The sequence below is a fragment of the Lentinus tigrinus genome, assembly GCF_003813185.1.
Source record: "Lentinus tigrinus ALCF2SS1-7 unplaced genomic scaffold L226scaffold_92, whole genome shotgun sequence".
Taxonomy (NCBI): Eukaryota; Fungi; Basidiomycota; class Agaricomycetes; order Polyporales; family Polyporaceae; genus Lentinus; species Lentinus tigrinus.
Window position 1 is genome coordinate 1 of NW_027138001.1, and position 22,318 is coordinate 22,318.

The 22,318-nt window shown below is 58.4% G+C and overlaps 6 protein-coding genes across 6 annotated transcripts; 4 read left to right on the top strand and 2 right to left on the bottom strand.

The window, feature by feature from the left end:
- Positions 1–251: 251 nt before the first annotated feature.
- L226DRAFT_576935 (uncharacterized protein) lies at positions 252–1,298 on the bottom strand (the record flags this gene model as incomplete). The annotated part of the gene is made up of 6 exons (XM_067685473.1): positions 252–275; positions 332–343; positions 390–428; positions 475–780; positions 830–1,186; positions 1,236–1,298. The coding sequence occupies 6 exons, from the start codon at positions 1,296–1,298 to the stop codon at positions 252–254; spliced, it is 801 nt and encodes a 266-aa protein (XP_067528373.1).
- Positions 1,299–4,325: 3,027 nt separating this feature from the next.
- On the bottom strand, positions 4,326–6,416 carry L226DRAFT_474384 (uncharacterized protein; the record flags this gene model as incomplete). The annotated part of the gene is made up of 1 exon (XM_067676580.1): positions 4,326–6,416. A coding segment is annotated over one exon (2,091 nt), but the record flags the coding sequence as incomplete, so codon positions are not given.
- Positions 6,417–8,821: 2,405 nt separating this feature from the next.
- On the top strand, positions 8,822–12,154 carry L226DRAFT_474379 (uncharacterized protein; the record flags this gene model as incomplete). The annotated part of the gene is made up of 10 exons (XM_067676579.1): positions 8,822–9,406; positions 9,458–9,639; positions 9,689–9,860; positions 9,911–10,044; positions 10,096–10,514; positions 10,563–10,775; positions 10,831–10,948; positions 11,009–11,268; positions 11,450–11,917; positions 11,967–12,154. 10 exons carry the CDS (start codon positions 8,822–8,824, stop codon positions 12,152–12,154), a joined length of 2,739 nt encoding a protein of 912 aa, XP_067528375.1.
- A 2,199-nt stretch (positions 12,155–14,353) lies between these two features.
- L226DRAFT_474378 (uncharacterized protein) lies at positions 14,354–15,244 on the top strand (the record flags this gene model as incomplete). The annotated part of the gene is made up of 3 exons (XM_067676578.1): positions 14,354–14,521; positions 14,574–14,673; positions 14,724–15,244. The coding sequence occupies 3 exons, from the start codon at positions 14,354–14,356 to the stop codon at positions 15,242–15,244; spliced, it is 789 nt and encodes a 262-aa protein (XP_067528376.1).
- Positions 15,245–16,071: 827 nt separating this feature from the next.
- L226DRAFT_576939 (uncharacterized protein) lies at positions 16,072–16,923 on the top strand (the record flags this gene model as incomplete). The annotated part of the gene is made up of 3 exons (XM_067685474.1): positions 16,072–16,333; positions 16,382–16,753; positions 16,808–16,923. 3 exons carry the CDS (start codon positions 16,072–16,074, stop codon positions 16,921–16,923), a joined length of 750 nt encoding a protein of 249 aa, XP_067528377.1.
- A 1,800-nt stretch (positions 16,924–18,723) lies between these two features.
- L226DRAFT_605416 (uncharacterized protein) lies at positions 18,724–22,222 on the top strand (the record flags this gene model as incomplete). Its single annotated transcript, XM_067685709.1, has 17 exons — positions 18,724–18,759; positions 18,815–18,883; positions 18,937–19,053; positions 19,103–19,149; positions 19,198–19,339; positions 19,383–19,419; positions 19,461–19,528; positions 19,684–19,711; positions 19,774–19,976; positions 20,354–20,452; positions 20,502–20,717; positions 20,768–21,083; positions 21,105–21,320; positions 21,617–21,669; positions 21,769–21,866; positions 21,922–22,007; positions 22,059–22,222. Coding segments are annotated over 17 exons (1,995 nt in total), but the record flags the coding sequence as incomplete, so codon positions are not given.
- Positions 22,223–22,318: the final 96 nt, after the last annotated feature.

Genomic DNA, 22,318 nt, shown 5'->3' on the forward strand with positions numbered 1-22,318 from the left:
TCACTTTGGTCGAACACCACCTATCGTTGAGCTCTCTACTACGGCGCGCGAGCCTGCCTAAATCTCATTTGCGCAGCTACGCACTGGACATACGGCGACGAACCGCTGTTGGTAGTTCGTCGTCTGACCCGTAGCCATTCCTTTCCCCGGCCCGCTTACGCTTCCTCGACCCCCAACCCGCCTGTCCTTGCCCGAGCTCACTATCTACGTACAGAAGTCCATGATTAGCTACCGTTGTCGTGGCGTCTCTCTCATAGGCTAGCCGCAAGATCGCTCTGGTGGCACGAGTGCTCAACGCAATGTCGTAGTACGCCGGAACGGCCTCGTGAACCTGAGACATCAGCTACGGCTGAGTCAGATACAATTCTTGTTCGTAAGCACCCACGTACCTCTTCGAGTTCAATCATAGGGCATCCCTGCCACATCGCCTATGTGCGCGTTAGTATCCGTTGGTCAATCACAAAGTACACCCACCTCTTCGACAATCTCGGCAGACTTCGGCCCCACATTACTATCCCGCGCAGCTTCCAGCGAGTTCATCTCTCGTCCGAAACCCGGCATCAACGTGATGCCGGGTATCCTCACCAGAATGGTGTCATACTTCGCATCCAGGTGGAAGCTGTTGCCGATGGAGACAACGCTCCATTCGCCATCGCCAGCCAGCCAGATCTCGACAATACCCCAGGGATGTAGCTCTGCATCCAGTGGCGAATGAATCCCAAGTTGCAGGGTGTTGTCATCGTTGAAGTTGATGCGATGCATGACCGGGGGTTCGCCGTCCTGCAACGACGTGGGTGACCGCGTACCAGACATTCGTGCACAAACGTACCTTGTTCCACACCACCACACGAACATCCCGAATCCAGCTTGTCGTTCGATTGTCGTGCACGATCGGGCAGATTGGAGGCCGGGTAAGGCCCCAGCGTCGCTCAAGATCTTCAAGCTCCAATCCTAGAAGGCGACAGTGGTCGACGCCGCCCAGTCGCAGCAGCTGGTCGTCCGAGGATTCGTGCAGAACCAGCTCGTCCATATCCAGACGCACCGTGCGCCACATGCCATTGTCCTGCTGTTCGACGTGTGTGAACAGGATGTTGTCGCAGGCCCGCACCAACCACGCGAGATCGCGCAGTCGGAGCGGCTGTCCGGGGACGAACGGCACCATGCGCCATAAGGGCACATTTCCGTTCTGCTTGCATGTGAGCTTTGAACGCGTACTTCCTGCGGAGCACACACACCTTCGTCCACAAAGCGAACCGCGCGAGCACCTGAGCATGCGCCGGGGCCGGTAAGACGTTCATCGTGGAGTGTGCAAAGTCCGACGGTCGTCGAACGTGCAAGATACCGACCAGAAGAATTTCGCACTTTCCTATTCTGGTCGGCAGGCCACCTCACGTCGCTCCCCTAATCGTCAGGGTCTGGAGCGTCTGGCTCTGCACCGATCAGCAGTAGTTTCGATTGTGCCCTCAAAAGACTCTAACTACGTTTGCGCCCTCCCGAGTTCGGTCAGCCGCGCGCAGCATTGTTGTTTCCGCCGCGGGAACCGCTGCGGCTGGCACCGCGGGACGCCCTTTCGCTTCCGCTCCCTCCTGCCCTTTCCCTTCTCCCACGCGCAGCGTTCAGCTTTCTGGTCGCGTTGGCCGCTTTCTTGGCATCAGCCTCCTGCTTTTCCCTAGTACTTGTTCAGATCTTTAGCTAGGTCGCAGCGACAACCCACGCACTTCATCATTTCTCTTTTCCACTCGCTTGGTTTGGACGTGCGAGGCTCCCGCCCAGCAGTCAAGCCGACATCGGGATTGGGGGTATGCATGAGGACACCTGCCACGTTACCCCGATCGCTTTGTCTGCGCGGACGTTTCCCATCACCGGAAGGCACGAACGACGTCGAAGGCCCACGCGCACGCTTCGGAGTCCCACACGACCCCTCGGATTCTATCACCGCTGCGCCTGTGACTTCGCGGCCATCGGTACTGGGCACAGGTGCGTGAGTGGGCGTGTGTTGTCCATCCGCTGTCAAACCCCCTCGAGTCAGTCGCTACCGTCATGCAAAAGGCGTCTACGTACCACTTCGACTATGAGCCGTGGGCGAAACAGGGTTGGCGTCGCCCAAGGGCGATGACGTCCCCTCACGCCCGCTGCCCGCATCCCCCGCATCCTCGACGCTGTTGCTCGCACCCTCTAGCGGCGCATCTACATGCGCACTGGATGGGCTATGCCGCGTGGGCGACGGCGGCGCATCCAAGAAAGAGATGTCGTCAACCCCGCCGGCCTCCTCGGCAGTCGAATTCGCGGTTGGAGATTCCTTCAAGGCCCTCTCCCGTGCGAGCCGCTCGCGGGTTGAGAGTTGGGAAGGTGTCTGACCTTTGGGGCTCCTGACTGTGGCCGCGTCCTCTGACGAGCCTGACGTATGCGTCCCATTACCAGATGAGACCTGCGAAGGTGCCTCACCCTCCTGGTTGTCCATCGTCGCAGCGTTGGCAGATGACCCTGCGACATCGGCTCCACACGGCGGGTGATTCGTGTTGGGCGGGTTGCGGTGCGAAGAGCTAACTGATCCCCATAGCCCTTCCCCTGTCCGGTCGACGCCTTGGGAGGACCCCGCGCGGGATGCAGCTCTCATACTTTCGATCACTGAAGCAGACCCGAATCAGTCAGGGCGCAGATCATGCACACAGACCACACGTACTACGAGCGAGCCGCGCCGCGATCGACTGAACGATCTCGTCATCCGTTGCAACGACTGCATTTGAACTCAGAACGGCATTGACTGGCCGTATCACCCGGAGCACGCACCTTCTTTGGTCTGCTCAACCCACAGATCGGCCAGTACTCGCAGAAGGTCTGGGGTAATCTTCCCGCTGTCCTGCATCACCTGCAACATGCTTTTGCCAGAGGAGTTCTCTCCGACGGTAGTGCTGTAGCTTGTCAGTGATCCGTGCGACAGCGACAAGGCCACACTTACATGTACGTGAACGGTTCGCCATCCTGGTTAGGACCGCCAACTACTAGCAAGCCTCCCCATTTGAACAATTTGTGCATCGTCTCCATGTTCGTCCTGCACCATTGGGCGATGTCGTTCGCAGCGCTACCCAGAATCAACTTGGTGCTTCCACGCCAAAACTGCCACTCACTAGTGTTGCAACGTATCGTCATCGCTCTCAGAGCCGTCGCTGTTGGCAGACGGTTGTCTTTGTTCTGCGTTGCGCTCACGTGCCAACTGCTCGTAGGGTTCGCGCTCTGCGGTAGACATCGACGCCCATGCTTCATGCGCCTCGCGTCGCTGGGCACCTATATCATAGTAAGTCAAGTCTCGGGTGGTTGTTACCTGACCCGCAGGCGCTTCCTCGCTGCCTTGGAATACGTCGAACGCGCACACTTTGCGACGCCTCACGCGCAACGGCAACGGCGCCGAGCTAGGCATGCTCGCCCCTCGTCCCTTCTTCTTATTATACGCGAGCTCGATGAAACGATTTTTGAGGTCCTAATCACGCTTGTGAATGAAATGCCTGTCTTTTGTGCTATGACCACTCACCTGGCGGAGTGTTTTCATGCGCGCGGCGAATTCAGCCTGCGTCTCCGCAGGAATGCGTTGCATGTTCTTCCGCCGCTTGGGCTTCTCCCGTTTCCAGCGCGTCTTCCACTCCAGTTCTGTTTCGCCGGGGTATGGGTCTGGAAACCTACGCCTGAACTCCTGCTCGACATGCTCCGCGGCATCCAAGAATGGCGATTTGGAGTGCTTGTTGGTGATCATCGCCTGTACTTCAGCTGTCCTGAACTGCTCGTCGACCCACCCTTTCGCATTGAAGAAGCGCGTGCCTCGTTTTCTCCCTTGACCATCGTTCGGGGTCGCATGGCCCGGGGACGCTTGAGTGCTGCTCGTGTCCACGGTCCCTTGGACGTTTCCTTCCGCACTATGTTGGCTCATCGGAAACCCGTTTGCACTGCAACCATCGTTGAGGGTCCCATGCCCCGGGGACGGTTGAGTGCTGCTGGTGTCCCCGGACCCTTCCACGTCGCTCTGTTGGCTCATTTGAAGCCTGTTTTATCGATGAGCGGTCACATCTTATCAGCGCACATCCTTCAACATTGCAAGATTTGTCTACACTCACATCTGGGCACTGACATACGCGAAGGCGGAGACAAGCGTGGAGGTCGGGCTCTTGCCGGTTATGTCCCACCGACACCATGTCGGCAGTCCGGTTCCGCAATCGGGCACGGTGGCCGGGGCCGCTGTCACCCGCTTGAAAGAGCTCTGCAAATATTTTCAGCGCAAACAAACTCGAGCGGATGAAAGTACGACGTCAATATTGAGCTGCTAGGATATATTGTTACATTTCACTATCGGCGACGAACTCGATCGGTGGTACAGGCAGACGGCAATAATGTGTCACGAAAGTACGCACATAGAACCCTATCGTCAACGCTTGAAGCCGGTCCATGTCCGAAACGTTCACGTCTCCCCCACGGGCTCGAACGATGTCTGCTGGACACTCGGGCCAATCGGCGAGCACACTCGCAAACGAAGTAAGCGTATGCAGCGACAGTTCTGACTGGGATCCACCTGCCCAGCGGAATGCACCTGGCGGCTCGTCCTCTGCCGGGAGCACCGTGATAGCAGAAGTGGGGGCTCCCCAGATGCCCGACACAATCGCCTCTCGCTGCCATCGATGTATCTCAAGCCAGCCCGGTTGGTGCACGAGGAGGGTGTCCAGGGCCATGACTTCCGCTCTGAAGTTGATCTCGTGCGACTCCCAAAGGAGGCGGCGGCGGAGGGATGTGTTCGTCGCGATCTGCCTCATCTCCAGCCTCTCCGCGCCCCACGAGACCGGCTCGTCTTCGCGGTACGACCGGAGCATGCCTACCCGAGAACACAGCCTGCTCACGCCATTGCGTTGACCTTGGCGGAGCTGCGCGCGTTTCAGATTGGCGGGCGCTCCCGACGGTCGTGGCGGATGAGTCTTTATCTCATAATCGCCCCACAAGGCGGCCCGCCACTCGGCAATGGACAATGGCTCATGCGAGAGAGAGGGGTCGAATATGCGCGCACGCACGAACCGGCGAATGCGGAGGAGATTATGCAGGTACCGGGAGATCTTTTCGTCCGAACGGCTCCATTGAGGATCTTTGCAGCCCTGCGGCAGCGGGGCTACCGAAGATACCGTGTCGAGGAGGAATGGAGGGGGATAGAAGTACTTCGCCGAGCTGAGCGCTTCAGGGACGGGCGACGAGGCCGCGAGCGCGGCTTGCCAGGCAGGGGCCAAGTCATAGAAAGGGGAGTGGATGACCGATTTCGAAGGATGTGGCGAATCGGGACCAGTCTGGCGCTCAGGCGGATTTGCCGGCTTTGGACCGCTCCCGCCCTTCCCTCGATGACGACGGCGGCGGCGGCCCTTGACTGCGGGCTCCACGACTACAGACTGACCGGGCCTCATCCCGAAGTGCGTCGCATGCATATCCTCGTCGTGCAATCGGGGTCGCTTGACGACAGGTTGAGGCTCAGGGACCACAGGAACCTGGGCCAACGACAACGACGCGAGGTGCGTGCCAGCCACCTGCTTGGAAACCTTCAGCAGCATAGACTCCTGCCAATTGCCGGTGAGATTGCCGACTCCGACCAGGGCAGGAGCTTCTTGCAACATCGGCGGGTGCATGAGTTGCCCCGACATATACAGGGGCCGCTCACGAGACTCGACAACGGACCAGACCGGCAAGTCGTGCGTCAGCGGCTGCAGGAACCAAGTCGGCAGCCCAACGCGCATTGCATTTTGAGCGTCGGACGCTTCTGCGACGATGGCCCCTACCACAGGCAGGACTTGCATGCTGTAGTCATCTGCGCTGGCTAACCTCGGGGCGACGACGTTGATGTAGGTTATCAAGCCCGCAAGTTCAAGACAAATGCGCTGGACGTGCGCGGCCACAGCGATAGCCACGTTAGGGGCGGCAGGAAGATATCGCATGCGGTCGACCACTTGACGGAGGATCATCACGAGCATCGCGCCGTACTTGCGCACGTCTTCAGGCGGGTTGATGGTCTCGAAACGGCGTATGGCATGCAAGGCGGCCGACTCCAGCGGGCATCGTAGCTGTTCACAGATGTATCCCAGGCCGCTAAACCCAATGTCCAAGTCCTCCTGCCAATCCTGCGCCTCTTGGATCGCGGTGAACAAAACCGACGGGATCTCCGGCAGCGATGCGGCGATGGGTATGCATGCGACATGCCACCGGCCGGGGTACAGTCGTTGAGGTAATCGCGAATATTCGTGAAGGCCCCACATGCCGTCTCGGTGCGTATGGATGACTTGGGTTTCCACAGGGTAGGCGGGAATGTAGTCCATGTTCGGGGACGTGATGACCATCTGATCGAACATTGCGCGCGAAGCCACCTTGGCTTCGTGCGCCTTGCAGACTACGGGAGCTGTCAGATAATGTTAGCTCATGGACGACCTCGACGCGATCGCACATACCTGGCGTGTGACGGTTCACGCGAAGCATGGGGTACGCGCCAGTGGGCGGCCGGCGGACAAACGTAGAGGGATGATGGATAGGCGATGGAGGGGTCCGATACGCGCCGGTTGACAGAGATGGCGAGGAGCTCGTGGCAGGGTTGGGGATGGGTGAATAAGGCATGGGCGAATATACTTCAATGCGCCGCCGGTCACCGTCGCTGACAATGGGTAAGTACGCTGATGTAGGCGCCACGCAGGGGCGATAATCACCTGCTCCTTGGAGGACTTGTGCTTCCCTCGCGGTGACGGTGCGATTCTGAGCTTGCACTGATCAGGCAGGGTGAGTTTTGTGATGTATGCGCGAATGTACAGGGACACTGACGGGGTAGCCACAGGTGAGCTCGCCACGCGCGATGTGTGTGGCGGCAACGCGTGCCGTTTGAACCGAAGATTGGATAGAGCCAGCTTGGCCAAGGCTGCCTCCTGGGGATCGCGCGACAAGTCCGAGGACATGGTTTCCTAGGCCCCACACGTCAGCGGCATGTAGGCGTGGACATTGGATGACGGACTTGGGATATCGAGTAGATTATTGGGCCTGCACAAATGCCAGACGCGCGTGGCGTGGGCCGAGCGACGCAGAGTCTCGGAGGTATGAGAATCGAGGCAGAGGTCCTGTAGGCTTGGTTGTCCGGGGAGGTCTTGAAGACTTGCGATGCAGTACGCTGTATAGCCGCACGCACCGGCAAGCTGTCGATGTCAATCGCGAGAACGGGCCAGCTATGGTAGCCTAGCTCGACTCTAGCGGGTGTCGTCCCGGGCCTTGAACCAATCGCCGTTGCAAAGGTTGGAGAACCTGGCACGATCGAGTGCGCGTCATAGCATAGGATGAGTGCCGATTGTTTAATCGTGAAATTTCCCATCACGTGCCTTCGCACCCCCCCATTGGCTGATCTCATCCCGGGGACGCTGGGCCGGCCTGGTTCATCGCTATTCGATCGCCGATCCATCGTTCAATAGACGGAAGCAAATCCAGCTTCAAACTCCGAATACCCCGCATGACGACACGAACAGGCGCCGCTTCACACCTTCGTGGCCACGACACAAGTTGAACACTAGGGCTTCCGCCTGTAACCGCATCCTACCCACCTGCATCCTGATCTGTCCCATGTGCGGGGTCTCATCACGTAGTGAGTCCACGGCTTGAGGACAATGGACGTGACTAATGACCTCTCCTCAGCCTGCCCAACGGTCGGGTCCCTCGGAAGAAGCGCACACCCGTGCTTGAGTGTGTAGGCCACGATGGCTGCATACTCGCCGGGTTTGGCGACTGGCCACCTCTCCGAGCGACATAAGCCGTTCGTAGAGAGGTACCGTCAAGCGTTGCTGTGCCGGATCAAGACTCGAATACGCACTCGCAAGATGATCGCGATGGGGCGCAAGAGCTGCGCCGTTTTGCTTGCCCAGGCCACCTTGACAGGTCGGCTTTCCATGGACATTACGGACTGTGCATGTCGACGCCATACGAGCAGGTGAGCACACGTCGTGCTCTGCTGGCCCAACGTTGGGGTTGACGATGACAGCACCTCCGTAGCCTACCGTAGCAGCCCTCATGTTACGACCCGGTGCCCCGTATTGTCGATCATTGCGTAGTAATCACCAGTGTGTCACGTATCGCTGCCCGACGCCTAGATGTACCATCCGAGCATACCCGAAAGCGACGGCGTCCCGGGCGCCAATCGAGCGTGGTATAGGAATGCCGTCCCTTTTCCAAAATTTACCCCCTGCTTGGCCTCTCCTCGCATCACTTGCTGTCCGTTTACTCCCTCGCTGGTCCTGCTGAGTTACTATCGCCGTACGCAATGAAGAACCTTGTTCCCGGGCTGTCTTCTGTCCGCAAAGGAATCGTCGACCTTGCCAAACGGGCGAAGCCCTCGCGTGCGAAGACCGGTAGCAGCAAGGCTACGGGGAAGTCACCGCGCTACCGTTACAACAATTCGAACAAGTCGGACGGGAACAGCGATGGCGTCCACGGTACAACCTCGGGCGCGCTTGCTTCCAGTGACGAACATGCAGGTGGCACTTCAGACGGTGCGGCGACGCCTAACGACAGCCCGAGGGGCCCGTCCCCCGCATACGTGTCGCCTTATGTGGAGGATGCACCCGACGAAGACGAAGACGATGCCTCTCACGCGAAAAGGCACCAAGGCGAGGACGGACAGTCGAGCGGTAAGGCGGGTAAGGAGAAAAAGGCCAACGCTCATCTCGTGCGTAACCCGTGGTTTCCTGCGATGGTACCACACCTCAATCTCACCACCCTTTAGCCGTCTGTTGTCATGAGCGAATTTCTGGAGAAGCATGCGGCCAAGGTTCAGGCTTACATGGACTTGCGAGAATCCCCTCCCGATGTGCAAGACGTCTGTCCCGTATGCCAGCGCCGACTCGACCGCGAGCCAGCCTCGATGCGCTCGCTCTTCCGATGTCAAGATTGTCCTATGGGCGTAACCATGTGCCACGCTTGCATCCTGCACGACCACCGCGCGCGACCCTTTGATCGCATTCGGCGCTGGTCCACCGAGGACGAATGTTGGGTGAAGACCAGCACGGCCGAGCTTGGACATGTTGTCTACCTGGGACATGGGGGTCATTGCTGCCCGAAGATACCGAGGGACCAAGATGGGAACCCGGACCCTCGCACCCGCCAGCGCACGATCACCGTCCTGCATGAACATGGCATTGTCGAAATGCCGTTCGTCTTTTGCCGGTGTGCGAGTCCCGTGAACGACGTTCAGCAGCTGCTGGCTGTCGGGCTTTGGCCTGCCACCTGGGACACTCCGAAGACCGCCACGACGCTGACCACGCTGGAGACGCTGCACAACCTCAGTTTGCAAGCGCACGTGAACTACCACGACTACCTCGAGCATCTTAAGCGCATGACGGATGGCGTGCTGACATCGGAAGTGCCGGTAAGCTTCCAGTCGCTAACATGTGAGGCCGGCGTTCATACATGTGACCAGGATCGCTATCGAGAGCTCACGCACTCGATGCGGCAATATTCGTTCGTGCGACTGTGTCGACGGCGCGGTGTTACGGCCGGGAGCAAGATTCCGCCGCGGACACTGGTGGTGGAATGTCCTGCATGTCCGCACCCCGAGAGGAACGTCCGCAAGAACTTCTTCAAACGCGCCAAGGAATTCATGTAAGTGGATTTCGAGTCAGGGCGTGCTGAAGGTCTAATGATTCGATAGACACGTTGATGCGCTGCGTGTCACGTTCGACGGCAACTTCCACTTCAACCTGAAGTGGAAGCAGACCGACAAGAACGACTTTCCCCTTGTCCAGGGCGCTGGTTTCTTCGTGCACGCCGACGACATGGCAAAGTATCTGAAAAAGGCAGACAGAGGTGCTAAAACCAAGGAGGTAAGGGCGATCGGAGCAAGGGAGATGCACGCAAGCTAACAGCCGCGTAGACTTCCACGTGCAACCACTTTGGAGCGATGGACTACGGCAAGTACAAGGGCGAAGTTTCGGGGATCGTGGCGGTTTTGTGTCGTCATGGATTCACGTTGCCGGCTGGCGTGGTGGATCTGCATTTCGGAGAACGGTGAGCGAATGCCCAGCTTCACGTGGGTTCGAGCGCTGATCCCGCCGTCAGATTCGTGTATGTAGACTTCGCGGTCGTCTCAGCGCTGCAGCCATACCTCTCCCTGCCACTGTGGCAGTTGATCTACGACATCATGTGCCAATATATCATTCGGTTCAAGATTCGACTGGATGAAAATTTCGACAAGGACATGCTCGCCGCGCTGGAATCCATTGACCGCGTAGATCTGCCGCAGATCATCGCGGCCGTCGGCAAGTACCACCTTTCGATGCACACGATCAAATGCCGGGAGAAGTTCTCCATGCACCACCTGCCGTGTTCCTGCATCGACGACGGAGAGACCTGTGAGCGGCTGTGGGGGATCATCAATGCCGTAGCACGCCGAACGAAAGAGATGTCGCCCGGACACAGACAAGACGTCTTGAACGACCACTTCTACGACCAGAACGTGAAGAAGATGCATGGCTTGGGTAAGTTGACCACGTACTTGCATTCGAACTGGGCTGACGAGTGGACAGTAGCGCAGCTGGCGTTCAAGCTGCCCAAGAGCGAAGAGCACCTCCGAGATATTCAGGCATACGTAGAAACCCTCGAGAAATCAATCGTGCAGCAAAGCGGCGAGGAGACGCTGAAGGAATGGAAGGCACTCGAAGCGGAATGGAAGAGGAAGGTGATAGACATCGAGCAGCACGCAACCATCGTGAGCCCGTATCAGGTTCCAGAGCGAGCGGGTACGTGGTACTGCATGCTGCGAAACCAGTGCTGCGGATGCTGACAAACACACAGGTCCTACAATCAAAGAGATTGCCGAGCACCTGGCGGAGGAGAGCGGCGCAGAAGACGCGACGGCGGCCGCAGGTATGGCGTCGGTCATCCACGATTGCCTGCAGCTGGAAGCGGACAGGTGCGCTTATTTTCTCTAGACGGAATGCGTCATCATCACAGACCCCTGATGCCTTGGCAGGCTAAAACTGACCGCCAGGATCGCTGCGTACTCAGGACAAGAGAGCCAGCGCAGCGCGCTGGCATCTTCGGTTGAAGGGATTCGCACGCGTTCCAAGGAGGTTGAGGAGCGCTATGCGCTTTTTGTTCAACCGTGCATAGCTGAAGCCACGCGGGCAGTCATGGCTGACGGAGCCAAAACGTCCTTGCCTCGTGGCCCTCCTGGCAAGGCGACCACACCTACCGAGACTGACGCGAAGCGCACTGACATCCCCATGACCGGTGAGGACCTCCCCGCGCTTCAATGGATCGTGCTGATCACGGAACGGCATTGAACCCTCAGCGACCCAGCCGGCCGCGTCACAGGCCCAATCTACGCAAGCTGCGTCCGTCTCTAATGCCAAGAAGCGCAAGCACGACGACAACGAGGGGGTACGATCGAGCATGATGGACCTGCTGGAAGAAACTGCGCTGCCTCTACCTTCGGACCTCCACGACGATGTGATCAAGCACCCGGCAATGACGCGACTGGTGAATCATGAACTACAGTTTCGCAAGGCATTTGCTCGCAACGCACTCGACGACTTGCGGATGCACATCATTACGCACGCGACTGTGGAGCACCGCAAGAAGCAGGGATCGGGCGTGGTGTTCAACACTGGAGCCAACGCCAGCATCAAGACCAAGACCGACGCTAGGGACGCGGCCCGGGATCGCTATCGAGCCATACGCGAGACTCTCCTCGTGCTGGGCATGGACAAGGACGACCAGGAGTTCAAGCCTCTGCACAATGAGGACGTCAGGGCGTTTGTCATCGTGTCTGAGGAGGAGTTGCTAGGCGACAGCAGACGGAGGCCATCGTGGATCTGGGGCGATTTCTCCTTCATCGGGAAAGAGAAGGACGGCAAGGTGAAGAAGTTCATGCTCGAGAGTAAGTGGCAAACATACCTGACCGTGTGGCGCGTACTGATCAACAGCAGGCCTGCGCGTGCACTGGTTCAGATATTCGGCACTTTTGACAAGGTGGATCGAGGAGGTGGACACGGAGCGCGAAGAGTGCTTCCGGACCGTGAAGAGCTTCAAGCACGACATGGACTTCTGGGAGCAACATGCGCTCAACATGAAATCCAAGGGCCTACTGGGTTCTGCGGCGTACGCGCGTCGGTAAGCAGAGTCTGAGCGTGAGGCGAACACTTGCTGAATGAGAATTAGACAATTCATACGTTTCCGCCGTCTGCGAGACCATGCCATCAAGAACTTTCCGGGGAAGATTCAATACGTAGGTGTTGTCGATGCAATCGTTCAGAGTACTCGCTCACTCTCACCCAGGGTGTCGGTATGCCGGACAAATTCAAGTTCGAGGTAGGTGCACGCCTCGAGCAATATGCCAATCCTGCTGACCATTGACAGGACATCGGCATCCCGGTCGACTCGCCGCGGACCACTGCTCAAGAGAAGCGGTAAGGAGTGGACGATTACACCGTAGGGTAGCCGCTTGAGGTTGTGCGAAAGTACTCAAACTAATGATCATGACGCCCGTGCGCGCTGCGGCACTGACGTTTCTGTGAGGTTTTCGGCGTTGTAACAGCCGGTCAGGACCGGAGGACATGGCAAGTAGATAAGGGGACGGCAAGGATAGATTTATGAAGAGGTTGTTGAGGAAGTACGACGGCAAGGTGAGGAGACAGGACACCTGAATGTTTGAAGTACAGCATGCTGATATTTAATGACATTTGGAATAGCTGGCGGTGAACAGGACTCAACAAGGTCGTAGTGTAGAAAGCGGATGCGAGGATTAGAATACGCCGGCACAGGTAAGCGATCGGGAAAACGGCGCTTCGCCAGCACACCAATGATGTACGCCCGAGAAGCATCAAGCGAAGAAGACTGCCTTATATGGAGCAGCAGTTGCGGCGCGAGAACGAGTTCCCGCGTGGACCCGTATGAGCGCAAGCGAGGAGGGCGGACGGCATGGCTTCTGGCGCAGACATGAAACCAGGGCGACCTCAAATACCCAGCTGCGTTGCTGGCACCCCCCCTGGCCGCCCTCCCCCTCGCCCAGCCTGCCGACCTTGCTGAGCTGCCCAACGTCCTAGGCCCCTCGTCCACAGCTGTGAGTACCCTGTTCATGAGCACGGCGAAGACGCGCGAAGCGCCGCAGGCTGGGGAGGCGCTGCTGCTATTCGATACCCGCACTTGGGAATCTAGAGCACGTCACCGCGCAGCTTGGGTGGGAGAGATGCATGACCTACCTTACCGCCCAGGGGGCGCTCCATCGATATCCGTACTTGGAAATCTGGAGCAACCCGGGTGAGGGAGGCGGGTTGGTGCGCCACACCGCGACGGCGTTTGGTACCCAACGGCGTATGATGGCATGGGCTGACTGGACGTCTGGCAGATATCCTGCCTGCATAACGGAAGCCTGGTGAGTGCACGAGCGGAGATAATATGGGCGCACACTAAGCTGGATTGCAGATGTCCTCGCTGCTCCGACGATCGCCGTATAACCTGAGTGAGTGAGCGAGGGGTGCGCAGGCCAAGAATAGCTGGCTAATCGAACGTCACAGGACCCCGACCTGCTGTCTCATCGCTTTCAAAGGTACGGCGCACATGGTCTTTACTTCACGATGGCGGTCGCGATGAGTAGCACAAGTTTGGCAGTGCGGGTGTGGCACATGCGTGCAAAGTCGATGTGAGAGTGGACGCGTTGGCGGAAGAAGCTCAAAGTCGCCACGAAGCGTATCTGAACGGCGCGCTGTCAGAAGAGGATGACCCGGAAGTGGACGGGCGGGAGGAGCACACGGACGGCGGGGCGTCGGAGGGGCCTGCATATGCGCGGGAGTGGGAGGTCCTGACAGCACCGAACAGTCCGCTGTCTGGGAGCGGTGATCTACGAGGCCATGCGTCCGACGTAGTACGCGCGAAGCGTGCGCGCGTTGAAAGCGACACCCAAGCCGGCGAAGCGAAGCAGAAGCGTCGAAGTAAGGCGTTCTCGAAGAAGCATCGCAACGCGGTGCGCGAGCACAAGGTTGCCCAGCAGGAGCCGGATGCGTACGCCGGACCGACAAAGGATTGCGCGAGGAAGCACAAGCAGAACGCGGAGGCGGTTCATACAGACTTTACGTTCGTGCACGACGTGAATGACCGGCAGGCTTCGGTAGCGAAGTCGGCGTTCACTGGTAAGCCCGAGAAGAAAGCAGATCGTGCCCAGGCGGTGATTACCAAGAAGATGGGCCTTGAGGAGTACGATCTCGAGCTCGTGGACTGGGACGGCAAGTAAGGCACGCAATCAATGCTGACTGTTCCGATCTCACACATGGTTGCCAGGAAGACGTTGGCGATTCTGGACGCCGATGACAGGGTGGTGATGGTTCTGAGCCCCCCGCCGCACGGGTTCGAGGACACGCTGACAGAGGCGGAACACGCCTTCGAAAAGGCCAGCGCCAGACTCCACTTGAAGCCATGCCACATGGACCACCGGCGCGGTCCGTGGCCATGTTCGTCATGTGGGGGGAGCTACGGAGGTGGCCAGCAGGTGAGACGTTTGGCCTAAGACAAAGGTGGACGCTGACGCGGAGCGTGGTGAGCGGGTGGGCAATCTCAAGCATACGGTGCACAATCGCACCGTGCTGGAAGACTGCTTGCTCAACAATTGGGCTGTGAAGAACATCGCGGGGATGGTGAATAGTACGTGGGGCGTCAAGCTATGCTACGAAATGCCGACTGAACGCACGCAGAGACGTTCCGTAATGTGGCGCCGGAGATGTATCGTGACTACGGCGACATACTCACCAAAGTGTGCGACGATAACCCGGGCATTCGGAAGAACTTCTCGAACAGCGTCTTCGCCGCCGCGACCTTCAACTTCGGACCGCAGGTGTGCACGCGGCCGCACAAGGACCACCTCAACATTCCCACAGGATGGTGCGCGGTGGTATCGCTCGGCGACTTCAACGCGGACGACGGCGGGCACCTCATAGTATGGGACCTGAATCTCATGATCCGGTTTCCCCGGGGAGCCGTGATTTTCCTGCCGTCCGCGCTGTTCCTGCACTCGAACACAGCGGTGGCAGGGGATCAGAGGAGGTATTCCTTCACTCAGTACTCTGCTGGGGGTCTGTGGCGGTGGGTGGAATGCGGATTCATGTCTCAGAAGGAGTTCTTGCGCAGGGGTCACACTTTCTCGCGCACGCCTCAACAGAGATGGGAGGAAGGCCTGGGTAGATTTCCAAAGTGGTCTGATTGGCACGCAGAGTAGAACATGAATGACTACCTTACAGGCGGCGAATGCCATACGAGGTGTTGAGTACGCATGTACGTCATCGACAGGGACCAGGATGGCGTTCATAGCCCAATGGGGAGTTCAGCGGCGATCTGTGGCAGTATGACTCCGGCGGGCTTTACGGACGCGAGCTTGCGGGGCAGGCAATTAAACTCATTCAAACCACGGATGGACATGGAAAGCCCGCGCCGCGCTTCTTGCTGCGGCAGTTCAACTTGTTGCAACAGGGGAAAGACAGGCTTCGCAGGCCTCGTGGCGGCTAGCGTCGCGAGGTCAATAGAAGCTAAGTGCATCACGTTCACATTGTATTGCGGATGCTAAATGCGTGCTACAGGTGATGCACACAGGAAATGGAGGCACATATGCGCCTTTGAGGGATGTGCGGTGCGGACTGCGACGCTGCGACATTGCTGCGGTAGTCCAGCAAAAATGTAGGCACCACGTGCTTGGCCACGAGGCTACCACATCAGAAGCTACGACATCACCCATCCGCGGCAAGGAGGCGGTGCGCGCAAGCGAGTTGACGGCTGCAACAGCGACATCGAAGGTGGTTGGCTTCGACATGCCACAGATAATACATTCGAGCCCTTGACCCAGCGGAGAATGACCGAATGTCGCGGCCATCGGATGACAGGTATGCGCGAGTGGCTCGGAATGAGAATGGCAAACACGGAGCTCACAAATGTCAGCAGGGAGCGGTAGATAGAAGCCACGGGCGTGCGTGAGCTGGTGAAGAATATAAGTCAAGGACGCGCGATGAGCCCTTGCAGAGTCGCATTCACACCTACCGCCGTATCCACAGCATGCCGCCCCCCCGCAAGACGTTCCAATCCGACCTGGCCGACGCGATCAAAGCTGCTGAGGCGGCCGGCGTCCGCATCGGGACCGTACCGGCGATGCTCAACCCCAAGGTCGCGACGGTGGCGTACCTGCGGTCATTGATGGCGCCGCGCCAGAAAGACTGCAAACAATGCGTGGACCGGGGCATCGTGTGCCGACCGACCAACTTGCACACGGCCGGCTGCTATGATTGCCTGTGGACTGGGCGATGTAGCTGGGCAGAGGGTGAGTACAGACGAGGGCCATGCTAGCTGATGCTCACATTATCTACAGCGTTCCGCAAGAAATACGACATCAGAATCGCCAGCAAATGCGGCTCCTATGAGAAAGCCGAGGAACTAGGGCTGAGATGTCTCCCTGAAGGGGCGGTATGGGGGTCCCGCAACGCTCAGCCGGAAGAGATGCGCACCGGCATTCCTATGAAGAGGGAGGCCGAAGAGACCAACGCGCAGGAGAGCGACGCGGAGGAGCAGGCCGAAGAGAAAGCCGACGTCCTCAAGTCTGTGGAGGGGAAGTTGGACGACTTGGTCGAGCAGGGAAAGCGCATCGAGGCTTTGTTGAAGGAGCTGACGTCCCGCGACATGAAGGAGGCCCCTGCTAGCGAGTCGGACGTGGAGATAGTTTTGGTCGAGCCCGCCGCCAAACGTAAGTGCTTACATGTGATGATCTGTTAACCTCCCACTGACAGACTCGTTCCAGGCCGCCGGGTGCATGAATCCCCGCCAGTGGCAGGACCGTCGGGCACGCGCCGCAACTCAGGCCGCCAGCCGTCCAAGGCCCGCAGCAGCTCGAACTCGCGCGAGTCGCCCGTCTAGGGATGGAGAGGCAGGTGATCATTGCTACAATTGACAGGACTTAGAACGAATGTCTTGTAGTTGTGAACGGGTATGTACGGCTAGGAAAGCACGACGCCGGAGCAACATGTATATGCGAACGATAGTTATCGAGATGGCATGGACATGGGTGGCAGAAAACACTATAGTACACAACTCTTGGGTTCGCATGAAATAGCAGCAAGTGCTAAACGTGAGTGAGCTGTTGGTGATGACATTGAAGGCTGATGACGAAGCCAGGCTACGCATAGCAGGTGTACGCAACTGGGTATGGAGCCGAGGGAGAAGGTTGACCGTGGTACACCGCGTCCCCCCGAAAGGTCCGTCGTCGTCGTGGCTCCGTGCGTCACTGTCGCCGCTGTCAAGCGAGTGCGGGAAGCGCGCTCTCCGGGGCGTCCACGGCCGCGTGCGGCGCCGGGAATGGATAACGGGAGGAAGACGGCTGTTGGATGCTGGGATGCGTGCTGGGATGCCACAGGATAAGCGTGAGCATATCCGTCGTCGGTGTCAAAAACCGAAGGGGTCGAGCGGGAAAACGGCAGGTTCGTGAACTCCGAGCTGGGGGTGTACATCGATGTTGGGGTGTACTGCACGGGCTGGTGGCAGAGCGAAGAAGGCGAAGTCGGCGGGTCCAAGAGGTCATCCGGATGGATGGGTTTCTCCAATGGAGGTTAGCCGAGCATTGCGGTGACGACCTTCTCGACGCTCTCCGCACGAAGACGCAGATCGCGGGCAAAGTTGTACGACGAGTACGGTTGGGGCAGCACGACGATGCGGAGGCGTACTGCTCGGGCTGGTAGCGGACAAGGTTGTACGACGAGTGCGGCGGCGGCGGCGGCACGGTGATGCGGAGGCGTACTGCTCGGGCCGGTAGCCCTGTCAAGATGGCGCAAGACGTATATTCCTCAACACAATGGACACATGTGGCTCTCCGACGTCGAGGTATTCCTTCAAGAGAATGAGGTCATGCATGCGTGCGGGCGGGCACGTCGTGAACGACTCCTCGGCGACCCCACGGTGACGCAGGAGGCGTTGGATGCTGGGATGCGTGCTGGGATGCCACAGGATAAGCATGAGCATATCCGTCGTCCGTGTGACAAACCGAAGGGGTCGAGCGCGACAGACGGCAGGTTCGTGAACTCCGAGCTGGGAGTGTACGACGATGCGGAGGCGTACTGCTCGGGCTGGCGGCGGACAAGGTTGTACGACGAGTGCGGCGGCGGCGGCACGGCGATGCGGAGGCGTACTGCTCGGGCTGGTAGCGGACAAAGGGGTAAGACGAGTGCTGCTGCGGCAGCACGACGATGAGGAAGGGTACTGCTAGGGCTGGTGGCCGACCCAGTGGCACGACGAGTGCTGCGGCTGTTGCGGTTGCGGTTGCGGCGGCAGGTGGGACCGGGACTGTTGCGAACGCTGGTATTTGCGCGAGGGTCGGGGAGGGTCGGGGAGATGTGGAGCAGTGGGGTAATTGGCTGCAGGGTGAGCCCGGGGGGATATGCGGGTGTGCGGGAGGGTGGTATGACAATGACAAGCTGGCAGAGGAGGTGCGTATTGATTGGGTAAGCAGTAGAAGAACCAAGAAGTGGATGGGAGTCGCATGGCAGGTCGAAGCAGAAGGTGCTGTGGAAGTACCGAGCGTTTGGGTCTCAACCCATTCGGACGAACCTACGTGCACCTGCAGACTCACCACTTGCATTACTACCTCTCACATTCTTTCATCACTGCTGTTCATACCTTGTCGTTGGCTGCGGCAGAGACACCGGTCGGCGACGTTGTGCTACAATGGCGATGGCCTCTTTGAAGAAGCGGGACTGGGCGGTAAGTGAGCGAAACTACCGCTGGGACACCCACTCATTGTACACAACATATGTAGGTGTTTGCTTCGATCTACAAAGTGGACGGTGAGCCGCGCAGGAGGATTGATTGGGATGATTTCATTCATGTGCGTGTTGTTATGCATCGAACGTGTTCTTAGGCAGCATCATGGCTGACTAGAGCCAGGCGATGGGAGCGCTGGGCTTCTCATATGGCCCGGGCGGCAAGCGGTCGGGTTCGGTGCGGGGGCTCTGGGCCCCAGCGCACATGGGCACTCTGGTGATGAAGCTCGACAAGGTATGGAGGGTTTACAATTACGATGAGGTTGTTACTGAAATGTCCATAGCCTCACGGCAATCGCGAGAGGTGCTTCTGGCCCAAAGACCAAACAGAGTAGGTGAAACAACTACTGAATTGAAACGGCCCTAATGCGGTTTTTAGCCTCGCGACGCGACTCAACGAGCATTTTGACCTTCACATTATGCTCTTTGGCAGGCCGGTTGAGCCTGAGGTGCCCCCGGTTGAGCCTGAGGCGGCCCCGGTTGAGCCTGAGGAGGCCCCGGTGGCCGAGGAGGCGCAGCAAGTCGAGAATCACGCGGGATAAGATGTATTGCATGCGACAGTAGACTACAGATGGGAAAGAGTACGGTTACCCCACATTTTGTACGCGAATGGATCGATCGACATCTCGATCGACGCTTTAGACTTTGCTGGGACGTTCCGAAAAAGGCGGAAAAATCTCCGGCGGCCCGACTTGATCGGGTGCCGGGACGTGAGTATCACATGACTTAGAAGGTGCGCACAGAAGTTTGCAGCTGGGGAGAACGCGCGAGGACAGGGATGGGATGGGCAATGTGTACGTTCATTTGAAGCGTGGATATCATGAATATGGTGCTAACATGTTCTACGCATAAAACTCGGTGAGAGCTATCAGAGGAGTCCGCGGACAACGACGGTGAGTGCCGCTACATTGGTCGCCTCGGTGTACGTGTAACGCTATGCTGACAATATATACAGAGAACGAGATATGCGGTGGCCCTGCGAGGCTCACCCTCTTGGCCTCGTCGGGCGCGGTGGCATCGCCATCGGCGTCTGTACACTCTACCACCGCTAAGCCGTCGAGGACTCGCAACACCGCTGGTTCAGTCGTTGCTGTCTGCTGGTCGTCAATAGCCCTCGCATGGTCCTGGACCGTGGACATCGACTCGTCCTCGTCGATCGTTCTTCTCTCCTCATCTTCGGTCGTTCTTCACTAGTTGTCTGCAGTCGCCACCACTACTGCAAACTCGTCAAACGCGACGAGCTCTAAGACGAGCACGGCGAGATGCGTGCCCTGCACGGCGGTAAGACGTGATCGACTCGTTCTCTATGGCCACTGAACACGACGAAGGCCGACTGTCCACGTCGAACCGACGGCCCAGGGAAAGGTCTTGCTGGATTGTACGCTGTGGCTGCGCGCAAGTGGGGTTGGACAATGGCGCACTGAGTTCTCGGCGCAAGCAGGCGGGCGAAAGGGGGGTCTTGAACCGCTTCTTCTGGCTTGTTTCTGGCAGCCAGTATCTGTTGACTCGCTGTTTACTGGATGAGTGCTGTCAAGACCTGGTGTGTCCTCCAACTATCACAGCAACACCTCGAACGATCCCTCGCGCAGTCATTGTATACGCGAATTGGGTTTTGGTTAGCGAGAAAGCCCTGGGTGAGTGACTGGCGTGACGCCTGCGCTTTTGTAACTCACCATTTTGCAGCCGCGAAGTGGCACTACAACGGTTGCGAAGGAGAAGCCGGATCTGAACCTGGACGTGCAGGTCCTTCCACAGGTCCCTGATGATCCCGTCTTCGTGAAGAGCCTCAACCACAATGTGGGTGTCTTGGCTGTTGGGATGCAGGAGGTGAATGATAGCAAGGGTGGTAAGACGTTGAAAGGCATTCCCTTCATGGACCGAAGCGCGCGGTTGAACGAGGTAGGTGACGGAAATCATCGGGGTATATACCATACTGATGAGAATATCAGCTGTACAACTGGGATTGGTACTTGATCGGGCTTGGTCTGCTGGTTGACGACTATGTCAACATGGCCAACGGTATGGTCGACGACTTCATCTTTGAGATCAAGCATTGGGGCAAGAAGATCTTGAACGTTTCTCGAATGTACTACCTGTCCCGCACACATCCACCCTTCCTCACCGACATGGCCCTTCAGATCTACAATCAGCTCGACCGTTCAGACATGGAGGTGAATTGCAAGTGGCTGAAGCACGCCATTAAGGCCGCGATCAAGGAATGCCACACCATCTGGGACGCCGAGCCCCGGATGGACCCAAAGACGGGTCTCTGACGCTTGCGTCCAGATGGTCTTGGTACCCCTGCCGAAACGGAGGCTAGGCACCTCACGCACATCCTCGAGCCGTACGCCGCGAAGCACGGGCTCTGCGTGCTGGAGTTCTGCGAGCGATACAACCACGAGTCGATCAAGGAGGCCGCGCTGGACGAGTACTTCCTGCACGACCACACGGACCGCGAGCGCGAGTCCGGGCACGACACGACGTATCGGTTGGAGAAGCGCTGTGCGAACCTGGGGACGATCGATATTTAGGTGATCCTGTACAAGTACGAGGTGGACATCGGGACGGCGATCTGGGAGGTCGACGACGATGAGCTGGAGCTGGACGAGAACTTTTTGCTCACACCATTCCCCCGGTGCCCGGAGTCGTATGCGGAAAAGAGCAGGTGGGAGGGCCCGAAGAGCCGTCTGCAGAAGAGCGACGAGTGGTTCCAGCGCGCAAAGTGGCGCCAGGGCGTAAACGACAAGTCCTGCTGGAACGAGTGCAAGGCGCTGTACTTTGACTACGACCCCGTGCAGGCGAAGTAGAGCTGGTACGAGAGTGTGACCGCGTTCTGGACGCTCTGGGCTGGGTGCGTGAGCGAGGAGCCAGTGCTGGAAGCTCATGTGCGTTCTCGCGGCTTTTTCCTCCTTCGTGTCTCGGCTGAACATTTCCATGCAGCTCGCAGTAGCCCAAGAAGTTCGAGGTGCGTGCCGGTCTCCTCTCTGGAAAGGAGGAGTGGCGCGGCAAGTTATCGCTCGATCGGCCGAAGCGTCAGTGGGACTACCCGTAAGTCTTGGTCTGTCTTTTTTGCAAAATCCTGACTGATCGTCCCGCATTCAAGTATGCTTGGCCCCGGCACCAAATTATGGCTTGGGTCGGCCTTGAACGATATGGCTACCTTGAGGATGCGCAGCATGTGGAATACAGGTGGTTGTCCATGTAGGGGATCCTTCGCCGCTCGCTTTGCTGCTACTTGAGACACCCTGCGCAATACGATCACGACGGCCTTCGTCGACTTCAACGGCGTCGTCCCAGAGAAGTTCTGCGCAGTCAAGCAGTCGCACGTCGTCGACGCCGAGTACGGCAATCAAAGCATCAACTTCAAGATGGTGCCAAGAGAGGGCCTTGGCTCGATGAACGGTAGGTTCGATCCCATTCAATGACACTAGTATCCTCATCTTACGCATGCTAAGGAGAGCTCAGCGGCGTATCCGAAGCTGAGCCAGGAGACGCTGCAC